At 35.2% G+C, this 19,330-nt stretch overlaps 1 protein-coding gene across 1 annotated transcript; it reads left to right on the forward strand.

The window, feature by feature from the left end:
• Nucleotides 1-3,907: 3,907 nt before the first annotated feature.
• On the forward strand, nucleotides 3,908-7,874 carry LOC127834691 (zinc finger protein Xfin-like). Its single transcript, XM_052360713.1, has 2 exons — nucleotides 3,908-3,985; nucleotides 5,379-7,874. The coding sequence occupies exon 2, from the start codon at nucleotides 5,389-5,391 to the stop codon at nucleotides 7,750-7,752; it is 2,364 nt and encodes a 787-aa protein (XP_052216673.1). The 5' UTR covers nucleotides 3,908-3,985; nucleotides 5,379-5,388; the 3' UTR covers nucleotides 7,753-7,874.
• Nucleotides 7,875-19,330: the final 11,456 nt, after the last annotated feature.

Raw genomic sequence — 19,330 nt, forward strand, 5'->3', positions numbered from 1 at the left:
TTTGAAATGCATGTGTATCTCATGGAGCTGAACATTTTGAGTGGTAAAGGGTCAAGGTCAAGGTCATCCTTCAAGGTCAAACGTCATATAGGGGGACATTGTGTTTCACAAACACATCTTGTATTCGGTTAAATTAAAATCTACCTTATTTTAGCCGGTTGACTTGATAATAATATTTGACTTTAATGTTTCTTAAGAGAATGGTCGTATTACCTCACCTGTCACTTAGCACATAATTATACTACAATTGTGTACGTTGTAAGAATTTTTTATTTATACCATTAAAGCAGCTATCAATCTTAATCAAACTTGTTGCTTGACACAACAACTGCAGTGATCGGTTTTTAATGACTATCTTTTGGATTTAAATGCAAACACTACGCAGTGATTTATTTGGCCCAAAATTACAGCCTCTTACTGGCTGTTTCCCAAAAATAACAATGTGTCCCAAAAATAACATTGTTTCCCAAAAATAACATTGTTTCCCAAAAATAACATTGTTTCCCAAAAATCTGACCAAAATTTCCCCAAAATGGTTGCCGAACTTTTCCAATAAACTCAATAATTGGTTTATTGAATTTATTTTTTATCCCTTTATAATATACATTTGAAAATGTAGTTAAACATGCAATGACAAACAATTGAAATACTATTATTTACAATGATATTAATAATGTTTCATTTTCCCCAATTTCATAGTTTATCGCGCTAATTTTCCCAATCATAAAAGCGCAGGCTCTAAAATATGAAGCAAAAAAATATCACTGCTACCGTAGGAATAATGACGTTTTGGTGGTTTCCGAGGATGTCTCTATAAGGAATCATTGCGTACATTAGGCATTGATGAGCTTGTTTACACTTACACTACCCACCCTATTGTTGGTGCCTTCCGTGAATTTTTTAGATACCTTGAGTACAACGTATGTTTTACAGTTTTCGTAAACACTTATGTCCGTCGCCAACATTTGCCGATTTAACATTCTAGACGCCACATTTATTGCCCAATATTTACGAAGCTGTGTCAGAACAGGTGACTTCATGATTCCTCGGCCGAGTTCGAAACTGGGTCGCATGAAAGCCAAAAACTAGTTAACAAGGTAAATTACAAAAAAACAATTTTGTGAACACCATAGAAGTCACATTTTTCGCCCAAATTATTAAACTTGCTGTTAACATGTGTTCTTATTATCCATCGCCAAAGGCGGAGGGATATAGAATTTGCTTCGTCCATCCGTCAGTCTGTCATTCTGTCCGCCTGTCACACAACTGTGCCTGGCTTTACCTCAGAAAATATATAAGATATCAAAATGAAACTTTATGGGTGTATAAATATCAATGGAGAGAAGTGCCATGCACATGAACCATAATCCTACACTTTTTTAAATAAGAGTTATAAGAGTTATTGACCTTTGTTATGTGTGATGTAACTTTTCAGTACTAAATCTCGGATACCATACAAGACTAACATGAAATTTCCTGTGTGTATTGATATCAATGAGGAGATGTGCCGTGCACAAGAACCATAACCCTAAACTTTCTTAAATAAGAGTTATTGCACTTTGTTGTTTTTGTATTGTGCAACTTTTTAGGTCTATATCTCAGATACGCTACAAGATTTGAATATGAAACTGCATGGGCGTATAAATATCAATGAGGAGAATTGCAATCCATAAAACAATAACCCTATACTTAAATATATTTTAGGATTATACCATATATCGAGGGATTTGCACCCATCCATAATCAAACTTTATCTGGCTGGGATATCAATTTAACGTGTTTTACGTGTTATATATGTAAGCCGAGTTTTAAAATGGCTTCTGTCCTTTTGAAACACGGCTGTCAATTTTCCTAGTATGGCTTAATCGAACCCTTGTAAACACTTCAGAAATCGTCTGTGCCAAGCATCATGAAACTGGCTCAGAACATTTGTTCTTATGAGATCTCAGCCGTTTAAAAACGTGGCAACAGAGGACCGGTAGGGGTGTCCCACTGAGACTTCCGAAATGTGACCCATTTTTATACCGGAACTCTGATAAAGTAGACCCATTTTGATACATAATTTTTGTTTAAAGCATATCCATTTGTATACGATACCATTGAGAAAGTGGACCCATTTCAACACAAGAAGTTTGATAAACTGGACCCATTTAAATACTAGATTTGATAAAGTGGACACATTTCATACTAGAATTTTAATCTCTTTCATATCAATACATTATACCTATTGAATTTGCTATTATAACTTTCCCGCTACTGAAATTTACTTTTTGATACCCAGGGGGCGGGGCAGTTTTCCTAAAATGGCAAAAGTAAAGCATTGTTAACACTTTAACTCTCATTTATTTCCTATCTTAATGAAACTAAGTCATAACATTGGTTGTTCTGATAGCTAGGATGAGTTAAAAAATGGTGCCGGGTCCATTGACAATCATTGCCGTCAGGTGGTGGGGAATGATTCCTTATATGGTGATAGTAAAAGATTTTTAACACTGTAGAAGTCACATTTCTATTCCAATCTTTATAACACTTGGTTAGAACATGTGCTCTAGTGATAGCTCGGATGAGTTCAAAAAAGATTACGGTCCGTCGAGAGGCATAGCCACCAGGGGGCGGGGAATTTTTCCTTATATGGCTATAAATGGCTTATCGGTCGAGTTCGAAAATTCTGGTTTGTTGTAAAACATGTCCTCGAGGGGGGGGGGGGGAACAGTTTTTCTGATATGTATACTGTGAAAACTTGTTGACGCTATAGAGGGGGGGGGGGAACAGTTTTTCTGATATGTATACTGTGAAAACTTGTTGACGCTATAGTATCCACATTAATTTGCCAATTTTCACGAAACTTTGGTTAGAACAGTTGTCCAAATGAAATCTTGGCTAAGATTGAAACTGGTGCATGTGGGCTCAAAAACTAGGCCACGTGGTCAAATTAAAAAACAAACAGGTAAATACTCCAGAAGTCACTTGTTTGGTCTAATCTTCATGATTCAGCTCGCACTTTTTATGCCCCCGGCAGGTTGGCACATAGCAGTTGAACTGTCCGTCCGTCCGAAATTTTTAGCATTGCATAGAACTTTTGCAATATTGAAGATAACAACTTGATACTGGGCATGCATGTGTATCTCATGGAGCTGCACATTTAGAGTGGTGAAAGGTCAAGGTCAATGTCATCCTTCAAGGTCAAAGGTCAAATATGGCTTCAAAGCGGCGCAGTAGGGGGCATTGTGTTTCTGACAAAAACATCTCTTGTTTCCGAATAGTCTTGTTCCTTTGGGTCTTGCCATCTTGTTTGTTTTCCTCGCCATGAAACTTGCTTTTTTCTTATTATATCTAAGCTGAGTTTGAAAATGGGTTTCAAATTTATTATGGCAGGTTTCGTTTTGTTTTTAATGTATTTCGCAGCACTTGGGCATTGTGTGTTCGTTGCCTAGTCTATTGATCCATCCGTCATTTTGCACATATTCGTGCATTTTCATTCGTTTTAACATTTTTTGTTTTGTTGATACGGGTTGTATAGTTGAACTAAAGTTAGAGCAATATTAATTGTGCAATTAAAAAAAAAAAAACAAGACCACAACTGCCATCCTCAAGAACAGCTGCACTTGATATTCCGCCGGAAGTAGAATATGTTTGTTGCATAATGAATTATTACTACAAAAGTGATATCATAAATTCAATCAATGTCGGTTAAGCTCTAGAAATAAACATTGAATGTACGATGTTAGAAAACATTCTAATTTCAAATCATGCCATACCATTGCCGCTGGTACTTTTTAAAACACGTTTTTTTTCTACAAAAGTTTTGCATGTAAATAGCCTTTGACTTGTACTTTAAAAGTTGCGCGTTAAAGCACGCAATTGACGTAACGCATAATGACGTCATATGCATTATGTCAATTTGTGTGACGTTATTTTAAAAAGACAACACTCGACGTTTTTGGAGGGATTGCTTATTATGCACTACTCATATCCGAAAAAAAAGGTACCGGTACATATGTTTTCCGAGTACATGAAATGTTATTATTGGTTAACACAGGCAACATGCGGAAGAACTAATACACTATCGTTTATGAAAGTCCGCGTGACATGCAAGTAGGTCGTCTATTTTTTATAGGTCTACTCATAATTACCAGTTCAGTACAGTATCATGGGTTTTGGCATGATAATGTCTTTTCCGAATCGGTAGTATAAATTCGTTTCTTATAGGAGCTAAAAGTGTAGTTTGTATACAATTATTTAAATACTTACAAGACAATTGTCGATGATCTTAACCGCTGTTAAACGCCAAAATAAACAACGGAAAAATAAATCCCGATTATTTGTGAAGATGTGCACGGCGTGTTGTATTCTTTTTTTTAAATTATAGGTCAGTCAATAAACAATTTTGGTTCAACACAAGTATACTGAAACTCTATATCGTTTATACGATATATATAAGTCTTTTTATATAAGTCTTGAATAATCTTGTAGTTTTGTTAATAAGAGTCGCATCATGCAAAAATGGGTCTTATGCCGTTGCGCACTCTGGTACGGCGCTTTGCATTTCACTATGAATGAGAGACCCATTTTCGCATTACGCGGCTCATTTATTACCGAAAATATCGATTCCCGAGTACATGTACCCGTTACGGTATAGAGTGCGGTATAAAGTAAAGTTTGCACTGCCCTGTTGTTATTGTTTTTATATTAACATGAATTTTGTGTCATTTGTAATATAGATATATACTTGGGGGATAAAATAAATGATGAAAATCGGGATAAAATAGAAAAAAACTACATTTCTATAAAAAGTAGTATAAGGGGGGTCATGACTGCTCTGTTCAGCTAAGGCCATCATTATTAATTTCTTAATAAAAGGTTTATTTCTTGTGCATTTTACCCCGAAAAGAACACAAGAGTTGGCGATTGTTTGTTTTTATATATATTAGTAGTTTTATCGTACAGTTTGTTCTTTTGGCACCATGTTACCGCTTTCGTATTGGTGTTAACTTTATAATATTGAATCAGACATGAAGAAATTATACAAATTGGAAAACTAACTTAGTTTTTCTTTAAAGGATTCCTAATATTAAGCCAATGTAGTGTAATTGTTAAAAAGCCGGTTCGTGTAATTCATGAAATGTAATAAAATATAAAATAACAAAGTAAAAAGTGTATTATAGTTTGTTCTACAAGAGTGGTGTTCTTATTTACATGTTATACTTTCTCTTTTTCAATGCGTGTAAATTTAATAATTCAGAATAAGCTTCTGAATACCGACGAAAATTAAAAAAAAACACAAACTAATTCACTAATTTCAAATCCCATTTACCTCAATTGAAACTTCATACATTAAGAAGCAACCATATTTGTTACATGGTCCTACTGTATTTTAGAACGACCAACATGTCCGAAGAAAAAGATTCAAACCCGTTCAAGTCGATTTTAATATCCGGAAGTCAAGACATTCTGTGTACGCATGGAGACGGATGTATCGTGGAAAACGTCAAGGCAAGCCCTCGCATCCAGTTGAACGTAAATGAAAATCATAACAACCCTAAGTCAAAATCAATGAATCGAAGAAAATCTAATTGGCTTTCCGAAATAGACATGAAGTGTGAGCTTTGTCCTTTTTCAACGCGATATAAATGCGACTTCCGGCGTCACAAAGCGCGTCACGTGACCGCCTCGTTTCCATGCCAACACTGTAACATGCCCTTCGCCACTGCTGGTCACATGAACGGGCATATACGAACTGTGCATATTAAGAATACAGTTGCGAAACCGTTCAAGTGTTCTATCTGTAACTACGAGACCAATCACACCAGTGATATACATAGGCATCGACGCAGACATGAGGAATGTTTGGTGGAGTGTCGCCATTGCAGACGACCATACCTTGACGAAGACAGATATAAAACGCATCTCAGAAAACAACACGGTCCTGACAGCGCCATGGACTTCGAGGAAATGAAGGATGCGTGGGAAAACTTCAAAAACAAAAAGCATGAAAAGATCAGAAAAGAAACGTTATCTAAACCAGAGCAGGAATCTAAGAAAGATTTAAGTGAACAAATGAAAGGGGCCGCTAAAATGACAAAAATGACTGATATGCATAATGAATTAGTTGAATTAAGAGGTGACGTGTGTCAATCGCATGATACTAAAACGCAGGTAGACGAGAAAGGAACACCTCTGCGCACCAAAAGAAAGCACAAACATACATTCAAATGTAAATCAAAGAAAAAACACCGGTCATCAAAAACAGCCTATATAAACAGTAATTGTTCAAAGAGGCCAAGTGGCAATATAATCGAACACAAAGGAAATGAAACATTCTCTGATGAAAATGCAACAAGTTTCAAGTTAGAAAACTATAGCGAATCGAAACACTCAGAAATAAAGAAACAGTCGCCGATGAAGTTAACAAAACACATTATGCATGAAGGGGAACCCGAATTAAAGGAATCATTCCGAGTTAAAATAGTTTCAGATCACGATAACGAGTCCTGCGACGAAAACGAAGATTACAGTACAGAAAAGAAAGTTATGCAAACAAAAATAATGAACTACGACACTCATGCCGGTAAAACAACATATGAGGACGAAGAAAGGCCCAAACCAAACAATGTCGCAAGAAATGCAATAAGTTGCGTGTTCTGCGACTATGAGGCTCATTCTTACAGAGATCTTACCCAACATCTGGACGACCACGACATGGACGAGCTATTCAATAAAACAGACGAAACTCCCCTGCACGCGGAGCAGACTAGATCAAGCGTTCGGTATCGCACGAGTTCAGCCTCGGAGGACGATGGTTATGATGAAGATTCTGACACAGCGGATGATAATGACGACGAAACTGAAAATCCAAGAGTCACGAGTGACACGAAGCTTAAGGATCGTTCAGTTATGAATGGCAAAGATGTAGCAGAGAAGTACAAATGTGGAGAAGGTAGAGAAAGTAAAACATCGAATGACGTTGACACGGCTGAAAATCTCACAGAAAGAAACCAATCAGCAAACAAAGAAGAGAACCCACGTGATTCACAATCCATTCGTTGCGGTAATACAATAATGAAAGGTGACTTAGAAGCCAAGCATAAAACTAAAGGAGACCATAAAGACAACTCTGGTAATCCTGAAGTCGTGTCCAGTCCATACGCATGTACCATGTGTGCGTTTCGTACTGCCGATGTCGGAACGCTTGCAGCTCATGTGGATTGCCACAACATGGCCCGACTTACGTGCAAAGACAATCATAATGAAAGTTCTGATCTGTCATCTTTATCTTATAAACACGAGCGTAGGTTGGATAAAAAGAAAGATAAGTACCCCAAAAATCCATCGAAGAACGAGCGCACACTGACACCAAACCACCATTCGCATGAGGACAAAAACGAGCATGCGTTGGTGAACAGGCATAGGGGAAATAAATATTCCGATAAAGGTCCAGGCTCAACGGAAAGAAGGCGATCGCACGCACATCGGACCGAAAGTCTAACATACTTTGACAAGTTGACCGACCGGTTAAGCAAGCACAAACAAGACTTGGTCCGATATAAAAGATTTTATGTCCGGCGAACACAGACATTTGCCCGTCATAGAGGGAGATTTGGTTCCCGGTATATTTATGAATGCATGATTTGCACACCGGGAACCACTTTCGGTAGCTCATCAGAAGCTAGAATGCACTATAAACGTGTACATCCCCAGCTAAGGGAGACAATATGTGATACTTGTTCCTACTGCAACCGACTTTTTCCATGAGTACAGAGTTCATGCAGTCATAAAGACGTACGCGGGTATCCATAAATGGCTGATTCCTGTATTTGCACTCCTCTTTAAACATTGTTTTTTGTCTGTGTGTTATTAAAAACAATTTTTCTTTATTTGAAAGTTAAGGTTTTCTATGTTGACGACAAGCATACACTTATTTGATGCACATTATGCAAGTGTTTGACACATATTTGGACTATTCTCTAACAAATGCTAGTTGTTATTTATGTCAACTGAAAGTCGAATAAGCTGTGTTCTATTTAAACACAAACTTGATATCGCCCGGCTCTTTGGCTATTGTAATCAACTAATCAATACGATGTATTTCAATATGAAAATAAGCGCCGTATGTTATTATATCCTTATTAAAGTTATACATTTTCGTAAAATAATAATACATCGTTATTATTTAAATATTGACTTAATAATTTACGGCATCATCAAATCATATAATCAAATAAACTACTAAGGCCAGTTCCACACTTTCGTTAAAACGAAACATCTTCTTAGAGAAAATCCAGTATAGACGGAAAGTGTCGTCTTCGACGAAACTTAACCCACCCGCATTATGCTATGTTTTCCAAAAACGCCTCTCAATTTTATCACGCAAGGATAATGACAGATAACCCTCAGAAGGTCTTGTCAGGTCATAACGCAGGTCGGTTGGACACTTCTTTTAAAGGTCGATGTTCATTATAGAGGCTTAATTTGGCATGTACTGTTACCGAATTTAGGTCGAATGTTACAATCTAATAGGACTAGGCAAACGGCAATTAGAAGGGAATGTGGATTTATTTGCGGTTTTGCGGTTTACCAGAGTTTTATGGCATGCCCTAAACATGTTTGACAAACGTGACTTGGAGAGCTGGTATATAATGTACACACAGTAGCATAAGCGATGGTATTTATTGTGTTACCAATACCAGAAAACAGTTCAGTATGTCTCTGAGAAAACAGCCCGCACAGACTAATCAGGAACGACAATTCCCGCCTAGACTGGATATCCGCTAATAAGATACTTTCTTGAAACGAAAAATACCATAAAAGCGGGAAGTTCCGTCCCTGATAAGTTTTTATGAATTGCGCGCTTTGGCCAGCATTTTTTTTATTATTTGTTTTACGGGAGCGCCCGACCCTATTTTTCGACAAATACAAATATAAAAAAAAGTCACTTTCGTTTTTTTTATTTACATTTCACCCGCCGACCTGGTATTTTATCCAAAACTAGAAAAAAATTGCGCAGACTGCCGAAAGTGTTGTTCAAAATTTGTTTATAATACGGGTTGTTTCGTTGTGCCAAGTCGACTTGTAAAGCGTCAGCGATTTTCAATTGGCTATTGCAGCCAATACCACACGCTATTAGCCAATCGGTGAGTATTAAACAAATGATATTCATATTGCATTTCCGAAATGGCGGACATTAACAACAACGAGACAAATGTAGCATATTTTAAAATCAAATTAATTAAAAACGGAGCAGAAACAATTTCAACAAGAAAAGTTAATCTTCAGAACACCATTGTTTAAATCATGCCCATATTATGTGATACGAAATAAAAAATAATTAGAGTTTTTGCAAATGATGAAGAGGTGTCACCATCGATAACTTACGGTGTGTTTAAAAGTTTTGGGTAGGTTTAATAAATATGCGTATTTATTAAAATGTAGCGTATTTATTAAAATGTAGATCTTGTAATATTTTTAAAGATAAAAATCTACATCCCGAAAATGTCCAAGAAGTACTACTTTACGTTTCTTTATAATGAACATGAGGACTGAACCACAGGTACTTGCATCAATAATCCCATTCCCCACCCACCCATATATATTCTTTATTTAGAAAAAAAGTATGCAACACAGCTTCTGAAGAAAATAGCATTGGGTCCGGATGTTCGTATGTCCGTCAAAGTCACAAGAAAAATTTAACTACTTTTCTTGACACAGTAGCAAATTAGCATGCTTATTATTATTCATTAACTTAAAACCAAACATTTTTTTCCATATATTAAACTGTATAACTATTTTTATATCAACAGTTCAACCATTTTTCCGGTCACTTTTGACCAAGTTACGTCCCTTTGTTTGTTTCAGTTCATTTTATTGAATTTCTACAGACGAAACCAAAGTTTTGACTTTCAAAATGTCATGAAAAAGTAAATGGAATTTATTTCTTAATTATATGATCATTTTTGTAAATCAGAAATACATCTTAATGTATTTTTAAAAAATGAGTTATTATTTAGCCGAAATATGATGTCCTATCAACTGTACACAATGTTTTCATACTGCAGGATTTGTACTGCAAGGAAGGCAAGTATTAAAATTTATCGCACTTCAGGCTCTGTTGATAAATGTGCTCATTTGGCTCTATGTATGTGTTCCAAGGGTTATTATAATCTTCACATTTATATAGCTCTCTCTGTTTATTATATATCCAAGAAAATGTCATTGCTGATCACCTTAAAATAATACAGACAACACATTCCATAGTATTTTTTTCATTTGAACTTAAACTGTGAATAAGAGAGGAACAAAATAATATGTGCAAAAGTTTACACCATTTTATTTTGATAATACTGTGAGTCTTTTACGAATTTATTAAAATAAAATACTATTTAAAAAATAAACAATTACATAGCTCAAAAGTTGTTTTCTATATATAATTAAATGTTGCGAGTTAAGTATATACAGTCAGCAGAGTAATTCTACTAGAACAATTTAAATCCTTGCTACATGTACTATTTAATTCTTTATACGGCTTTCACTTAAGAAAATGTTCAATGAAATAAATCAAGGTTTCTAGGTATATTGTGTCTTTTACCACAATGTTTTGTTGGGGCTAATGTGAAGCCAATGGACATGATACAAAAACTACGGAGATTACCACCATACAATGTCACATACAAAATAATTATCACCTAACCCATGCGTTTTGAGAGAATAAGATTGTGTAAGCTCTTTATTAAATAAGTAAATATTAATCATGTGAAACAAGGACGGGTTATTGTTTACTCCAAATGTATGATTTGATCACACCTAGAAGAAGAAAACACTAACATGTTACACACCAAATATTGAACCCTGACCCTTGCGGTTTCTGTGTTGTTAGGGATTATCAAATACATTAATCTATATAAATCAGTTGACCCCCGAATCGCAAACAGTTTTGACCACGGAGACATGCTTTGAGGAAACTCAGCAAAGAACCACTATATGGTTGGCATGCAACGTAACAAACCAATGGGCCTTGCGGCTTCAGAGAATGATCATATGATATATATTTATAAGCAAAACAGTAACCCCTAGGGAGGGCACATTTTCTGCATGACTTGAACAAATTTGAAAGAGAACCTCATAACGATGTTACACACCAAATATTGTAGTCATGCCTCTTGTGTTCACTTTACATATATAAACACTATAACTCTCTCTCTCTGAATATAAACTTAAATGCAGCACATGTTTTTATAAGTCTATAGCTCTCGGTTTCTTAAATGAAATATTCACATTTTATGTACTAGAACTTTCACTACACAATGTTTGGATCAAGATCAATTCAAGTGCAGTCTGATCAGGATCCAAAGTGTTCGCTTAACATCTTTAGAAGTACTGACTGAATGACAATTATGTTGAACATTTTGGATCCTGATGAGACTGCTCATTTGGAGCCAAAATGGTCGCAATCGCCCTAAGGTTCAATTTCCTGTTACGTGGCTCATTTTTTTCTCATGATTGATACAAATTATCATGATATTAAGCAAGTCTGTTGTATATTAAAGAGTATTTTTTAGTGTGCACAATCCACCCATTGATGAAAGTTACAAAGTTGGTTGTTATTTAAAGCTATTAAACAATGTAAAAAGTTTTCAAGTCTTTTTTATTAAAGTCAAATGCAAGCTATATTTGTTATAAACATACATATGATATACACTCAACAAAAGTTCAACGATCACTATAATACACTACAAACCTGGCGTGTGTAATAGTCTCTATTGAAGCAATATAGTATAATACATGCGAAAGGTGCTTTTACCTATAAATATATATAAAAATATGTTTACTATTATTATAAAAAGCTTCTACAACAGTGTAATGAGATGTACATAAAACACGTAAAGGTTAATGCAAGTATACATAAGGTTAAATTGGCTGAATATTAAATTTTCAAAAATATATTATTTTTTTATCGGTTTAGACAGTTTTAGTTTTATTTGTTTGGTACACTGCTCACTTTTCATGCTTTTATTTTTATTTTCATTTATCCCCCCGACTCAATTTTTTTGAAAAATTTCCCGTACAACAAATAAAATAACAATGCTGGCCTTGTGGATATTGTACGCACATGCACTCAATCCGATTTTCGCCGGTTCATTTGGAAAGTTCAAATTAAAACAAATTAAAATTATTCAAATTAGGTTTAAAATGAGCCGAAACGGCCAGAAGCAGAGCATCAATGACGAAAACTTCAACGAGATCTCATACATGTATAACTCTTATTGTTATTGTGGTTGTTTTTAGTATTAATACTACAAAAAAACTATTTAAACATACATAACCGTTCTTTATCTAATAAATAATTCGTGTACGTTATAGTTTGTTGTTAAATAACCCACGGCCGGAAGTTTAGATGCCTAGGGATTCAATCACGAGTGCGAAGCTTCTATAACGTACACGATTTATTTCGATTCTAACACGGTTTTTACTGAAGATTTATACAATGTATCTTAGTTTTCATGTGTAGCATTTTATGTGAAGTTCTCTTATAAATACCCCCATAGTTTGTTGTCGAATAAACCACGGCCGGAAGTTCTTCTTTGTTTATATGAAATTTGGCACGTGCCGTGTTAGAATTAGGTTTAAATGTGTTTCTGAGAAACTCTTAAAATCGTGTAACATGAGATACCATTATCAGTAACGTTTTCGTCGTTATAATTACCATTAATGTCCCTTCTATGTCCTTAAATACACCAAAGTCGACATTGATTGTGAAATTATTCATGGCTTCAGTACCTATATTTTAATTGAATTATCGTTTATTTATTAAGGCGATGTTAATTATTGCGTATCTAGTCCGCACTTAGTATATTCCAGAACAAAAAAGTAAACCTTGGCAATTAGCATCGGTAGGTAGTTTTTGTGAATATGCAGTTGGTTTGAGGCAGAACGGGGGGAGGGTAATCTCGCCGATTTTGTTTTCATTCTTGGTAAATGACCTAGAATTTTATTTGCAAAAAGAACATAATTCGGGATTATAATTTGACGATATTGTGTTAATGCTTTTACTTTTTGCAGACGATATGGCAATTTTTGCGAAATCGACAGATGAATTGCAAACCAATATTAATCTTGTGCACTCATATTGTCAAGCATGGGGACTCGCGGTCAACACAGACACAACTAAAATTATGGTTTTCAGAAAGAGAGGCAGACTGTTTTCAAATGAAAAAAGGAATTTTGATGGCAAAGAATTAATGGTTGTAAATGATTTTAATTATCTTGGCACTGGTTTCAATTACACAATGAATTTTAAGCTGAAGCAAGACTATTTAGCAGGTAAAGCTATTAAGGCATTAAACGTACTATTGCAACATTGTAAAAAGTACGAACTAAAGCCAAAGGTATTTTGTCAACTATTTGATTCATTTGTTGGTTCTATATTTATTTATTCAGCAGAGGTATGGGGATTCACGCAATCAAAACAACTAGAGAGAATTCACCTGAAATTTTGAAAACGTATTTTAAAACTTAAAACTAATAAATCTTGGGCGGGCGTATATGGTGAGTTAGGTCGATACCATCTGTTCATTACAAGGTATATACAATTATTAAATATTGGAAAAAATTATACATACAGATAATATTATTATTAAAAAGGTTTATGAGCTGGCCAAAGCAGATTGTAACGATGGCTTAAAAATTGGATATATAATGTAAAGTTATAGCTAAGTAATCATGATTTCTCTAATATTTTTGAAGACGCTAAAAATGTCGATTTTTAATCATTTATTTGTTTTATTAAACAACCTATCATTGACAATTTTATTCAGGAATGGTCCCAGAGCATGCAGACAAACCGTAATCTTACTAATTATGTACTTTTCAAATACAATTTACATTACGAATCATACCATCGGTTAACCGACTAAGAATTAAAACCGGTAGATATGGTAGAAACAGAATTGCTAGGGATCAGCGTTATTGTTTATTTTGTAATTCACATGATATTGAAGATGAATATCATTTTATGCTTAAATGTCCATGGATTGGGCATGAATAACAAAACCAAATTAATTAAAATTTCTCTTTTTATTAAATGCGCATTAAATAAACGGAACTCTTTGTTTAATGTAAGTTCTATCCTCGTAAAATAAGGAAACATACTTTAACATTTTGAATATCACAATATGTATGTATATCACAATCAAATGTAATAAGTTTTATAATAAAGACGAGGTATACCGTATATACAGGTATACCGTAGTTACTGAAAAAATATTATTAACGTGACATGAATGTTCTTATTCATGTTTTTTTTTTGTTACACTGACGATGTACATTGTGCAAGTCATAATAAAACACATGTTCTGTTCTGTTCTATAAACATTGTGTCCGTTAACCATTCAGTCAAGGACATACTTTATAATTGGTAAATTAGTTGGTTCAGGTGAACCCTATATGACCCACCCTTTATTGAATTATGATACTACGCGATACTATATCGAGCTTTAATTCAACTGTTAAAGTGACGGGAAACAGGTTGTAAACCTTGCAGATTAATGTATGTTTGTTTGTTATTGTAGTGATTGCAAGTTGATATCAGTTTGTGACCTTTTCATGCCACCCAAAAACACACACTTTATGGATGTTAATAATCAAAGCAAAATGTGTATATACAGGTATACCGTGTTAACAAGTGACACATCAACTCATTTTAAATTATATGTTGTATAATACAATATACAATATGAAATAGTTAGTAATTTCTTTTTTATTTAAACGCGGTTTATAATGATTGTCATTCTGAACACTGACTTTTTAATTTATAATACAGCAGGTCTTTGTAATGTGTATACACGCATTTCTGAGATATTATTTCATTGTCTTATTTAATTGTTTATTGTTTTATCACTAACACATCATATCGCACCTCACCACGCAATTACGAGTGAATTAATGATTTAATGAGTAAGTGAGTGAGTGAATGAGTGAGTGAGTGAGTGAGTGAGTGAGTGAATGAATAAATGAATGAATAAGGGGACGGATGAATAAATGAATGAACGAACGAACGAATGGAAAAAGAGACGGACTGACGGATTGACGTAAGAACGGACGGATGGGTGGATGGATGGGTGGATGAGGAGTATTTTTCATGCTTTTCTAAGTCTAAGAATGGACTGGTCAGGTAAAGTAGAAGAATTTTGGTGTTATCAACGGGCTCACACGGTTGCATGAAGTTGATTCAGAGTTGTTTCTTGATGTTCACTCATGAATGTCTCGCGTGCGCACGTTTTCACAAAACGTGCCTAGTTTGACGCACATACGAACCTACAATTTAGGCGGAAAGTGTCGTCCCTGATTACCCTGTGTGGACTACACAGGCTGATCTGAGACGGCACGTTACGCACATACATTAAACGCCATTTTCACGGAGCACGGCCAAAATGACGTGTTTCATAAACATTGAATTTCTTTTAAATATATTTCATTATTGTTTTGCTGCTATTTATGATTAAAGTATGAATGAAAAGACATCATTAATTAGAGTGGGACTATACGGTAACCGATTAACGATTATACACCATCACGCCCCCTTAAAAAATTATAAAAATGAACACATGCTGTTACTTTATTTAGGCATTTTTACACAATTTGGGCCTTTAATCTCGATGATTAGTTTTGTTAAACCAAATAATCGAAATATTCCCCAAATATCCCCAAAATGCAAGTAGATGCATATTTAATATTTATGTGAATTTTTGTGATAATTGGTAAGCTTCGTTTGAAAATATCGGTAACTACTTTAAAAAATGTGGCGAATTTTAGCACTGCACCAGTAAAATCTCATCAAATTAAGACACGTTGTACATTATATTGTAATATTGCATAAGAGAGAACATTTATTGGCGCACACGTCTTTATTCAAGCTAAAATACCAAAACTAGCTATTTAATCACAAATAAGTACTTTTATCAATTGAGGATCAATTCAAAATTGTAAAATCGAATCAACATTCAAAACATAACGATTCATAATACGCAATTTCCGATATTGACAATTGCTGTCAAGTAGATTTTTTAAAACATGCGATAAGTATTTGATATAATTATAACATTCCCAAATTCGCCTACGCGAATTTGAGAGTAGATGAATTCAAATGAATGCCGAACTATAGCAATCATTCCACGGAGGTATTTGGTAGTTCAACTCGACCAATCGACCTTCATATTGTAATTATCGAATTTACGTGACAGAAAGCATGAAGGTTACGTACATTAACCCATTAAATCCTAACGTCTAGAATAAAGGCCTTGGCAAACAGAGTAGACCCAGATGAGACGATGATGCGGCGTCTCATCAGGGTCTGCGCTGTTTGCTTAAAAGAATTTCTGTAAGAAATATTCTAAATATAGAAATAAATATACTAGACATCCCTTATTTTGGAATAAATTGGTTCCAATTTAGAAGAATGGGAGAATACACTAGGCATAAATGTGTTAATTTGCGCCTGTGGTCAATCACCATTTATGCAAAAACTGCCTAAATAGCGTCTTCAGACATACGTTAAGTCCCTAAACACGTTGACAGTGTTGCACGTGTGCGTTTGTTTCAAAATTGATATTTCATTTACCAAATACACTTTCTTTTTTATTTATCTAATTAATCTAAGTAAAATTGAAAAAAAAAACACACATGGGAACGCGGAAGCAAAACGATAGGCAAAATGAAAGGCGTGACAACGTCAAATCAAAAGACCACAAGCATAACGACAACGACAATTAAAGAAATGACACCTGCAACGGCGATGACAATAACGACAACCTAAACGACGATTGAAGATAAATACCAGCTATACAACGGCGATGAAGATAACGACGATGTATATTTCTAAGTTTATGAGGTCCTTTCCGATCAAGAGGCTGCCTTATTTGTGGACCTTGAATGTGCCCTAGCACTCCTACCTAATTAACTTACTAGACTCGCGAAAGTTGTGACCAATTTTTGAATTACAGCTGCAATTTACAGCTATTTCGTTGTTACCGAAAGAGTTTTCAATTTTGGTGTGGTCTTGTGTTTTGGCGGGGCGGGAGAGGGGGTGGGGGTGGAGTCGGAGTACCATGGGGAAATCCCACCTGTCCGGTATGGTGACCACCAACCGAACTCACATTCTGCAGGGAGCGGGAATTGAACCCAATAGATAAAGACATGCAACGACGTTATTATGCATTTATGACTTGCTCTCTCTAGAGCATGTATATTTATACGCATATTGTGTCGCAAGATAAACGTATTAAAAATAAACCATCGTTTGGTATTTATAGACATCTTCAGCCCGGTTACCATTCAACTAAGGTCAGTCTTTGTTCGTGGTACTTTAATGGGTATCTGGTCTAACCCGTTTAACCTATCCTTTATTGAATTATGATAACACGCGATACTATACAGAGCTGTAATTGAAGTGATTCGAAAATAGGTTATAAACCAAGACGATTGGAGTATTTTGTTGTTTTCGTGACCACACAGTGTTTTGACGACCATGTTAACCCCACTCACCCCGTATATAAGTGAAAATTCTTATTGATACGGTTTTTGTATTAACAGGGTCACAACGAACCTCAAATAAAGAATATACAACATTTAAGACTTCTTAAAATTTCAATTGATTTAGACGCCGAGGAAATGTATTATTGCTTGTCGGTTTTATGAGGCTTGATCGCAGAATTTGCAAATTGTATTTTAATCGATGTATGCCTAGTGGACTCCCCCATCCTTCTTAATTGGATCGATTTATTTCCAAAATTAGGGATGTTTAGTATATGTATTTCTATATTTAGAATATTACTTACTGAGATTCCTTTAAGCAAACAGCGCAGACCCTGATGAGACGCCGCATCATGCAAAATCTACGCTGTTTGCAAAGTCCTTTTTTCAAGACGCTAGGCATAAATGGGTTAATACGCGCATCCTGGGGGCCTATTTAGGTTGTGCTTCCTTGTTACGATATCGTATTGCTTTATCTTTAACACGAAAGATCTCGACCGCCCGGTTAGCGCAGTTGTTATTACACACGCTTCTCACCTAGGCCACCGGGATGAAAAAAAAAACATTGTTTCCAGCAGCATGTGAGTTTGTTTGGTGGTCACTCTTGCGGACGGGTGGGGATTTAGCACAAGACCTTGACAAAATTAAAAAAGTATCTTTTAGTTATTACAAAAAAGATAGGTAATGAAGCTAAAATTCGTCCCAAATTTCGGGAGTCAAGTAATTCATTTAGGAAGGAGTGCTTGGACACACTCCGGGTCCTCACATAATGCAGCCTCAAGCGCGAAGGGACCTCATACACTTGGAAGTGCACACTCAAAACAATAGATATCACAACAATTTATACGGAAGTTAATGGGTTTTTACATGTCCGCCGCATCAATATATTACTAGATATTTGTTTACACAAATTTAAGTACCGTCGATAATTTATATCAATTTTTTAGATATCAAATACTGATATAGCATTGCGTTTTTATGGTTTTCTTTTTAATTATGTGTTAACACGGACAGTTTGTTTAATTATATTTCAATTCAAATAAAACATTTAAACACGTGTTCTAGTTCTCATTGTTTATGGCCAATACGTAACGACTTTGGATTTCTGGACACGTTCTCATCAGAAATTGTCGAGACACTTTTTAAAGTGTTATTTACGATTTGTTACATTTCATGAAACATTACTAGTTGTTTTATGCAGAAGTATACCACCATAGTGTACAGTATATTTGCAAACTCTATTAGTGTTTTTCTTAACTTTATCATACATGTATTCTTTATTTTATTACTTATCGGCGGAATTACCACATTGTCATATAATCTTCTTTCCAACTTTCGCATGGCAAATGAATTAAAGATTACGCGATTTAAATTCGCTATAATTTATGACAACAACACAATAAGTTACAACAAAGAATTATGCGATTCGTCAACCAACCAGATATTCGCGCATTCATCTCCAATCAATATTTTCCTTCCTTCACCACAAACGTGCAAGTGTGATATATCTAATAAATTACTGAACGTAGCAGATTGCATCAAACTTTTAAATTAGGTACATCGTGGAAAAGACAAACATATGAGACGTGTTCTGACAAAAACTGGCATTAATGCATGTGCGTAAAGTGTCGTCCCATATTAGCCTGTGCAGTCCGCACAGGCTAATCAGGGACGACACTTTCCGCCTTACTGGATTTTCGTGTAGAAGAGACTTCCTTTAAACGAAAAATACCATAAAAGTGGAAAGTGTCGTCCTTGATTAGCCTGTGCGGACTTCAAATGCTAATCTTGGACGACACTTTACGCACAT

The sequence above is a fragment of the Dreissena polymorpha genome, chromosome 6, assembly GCF_020536995.1.
Source record: "Dreissena polymorpha isolate Duluth1 chromosome 6, UMN_Dpol_1.0, whole genome shotgun sequence".
In the NCBI taxonomy this organism is placed as follows: Eukaryota; Metazoa; Mollusca; class Bivalvia; order Myida; family Dreissenidae; genus Dreissena; species Dreissena polymorpha.

What these genes read in the sequence shown, in the direction of transcription:
- LOC127834691 (XM_052360713.1), top strand. Translation starts at nt 5,389, where the DNA reads ATGTCCGAAGAAAAAGATTCAAACCCGTTCAAGTCGATTTTAATATCC.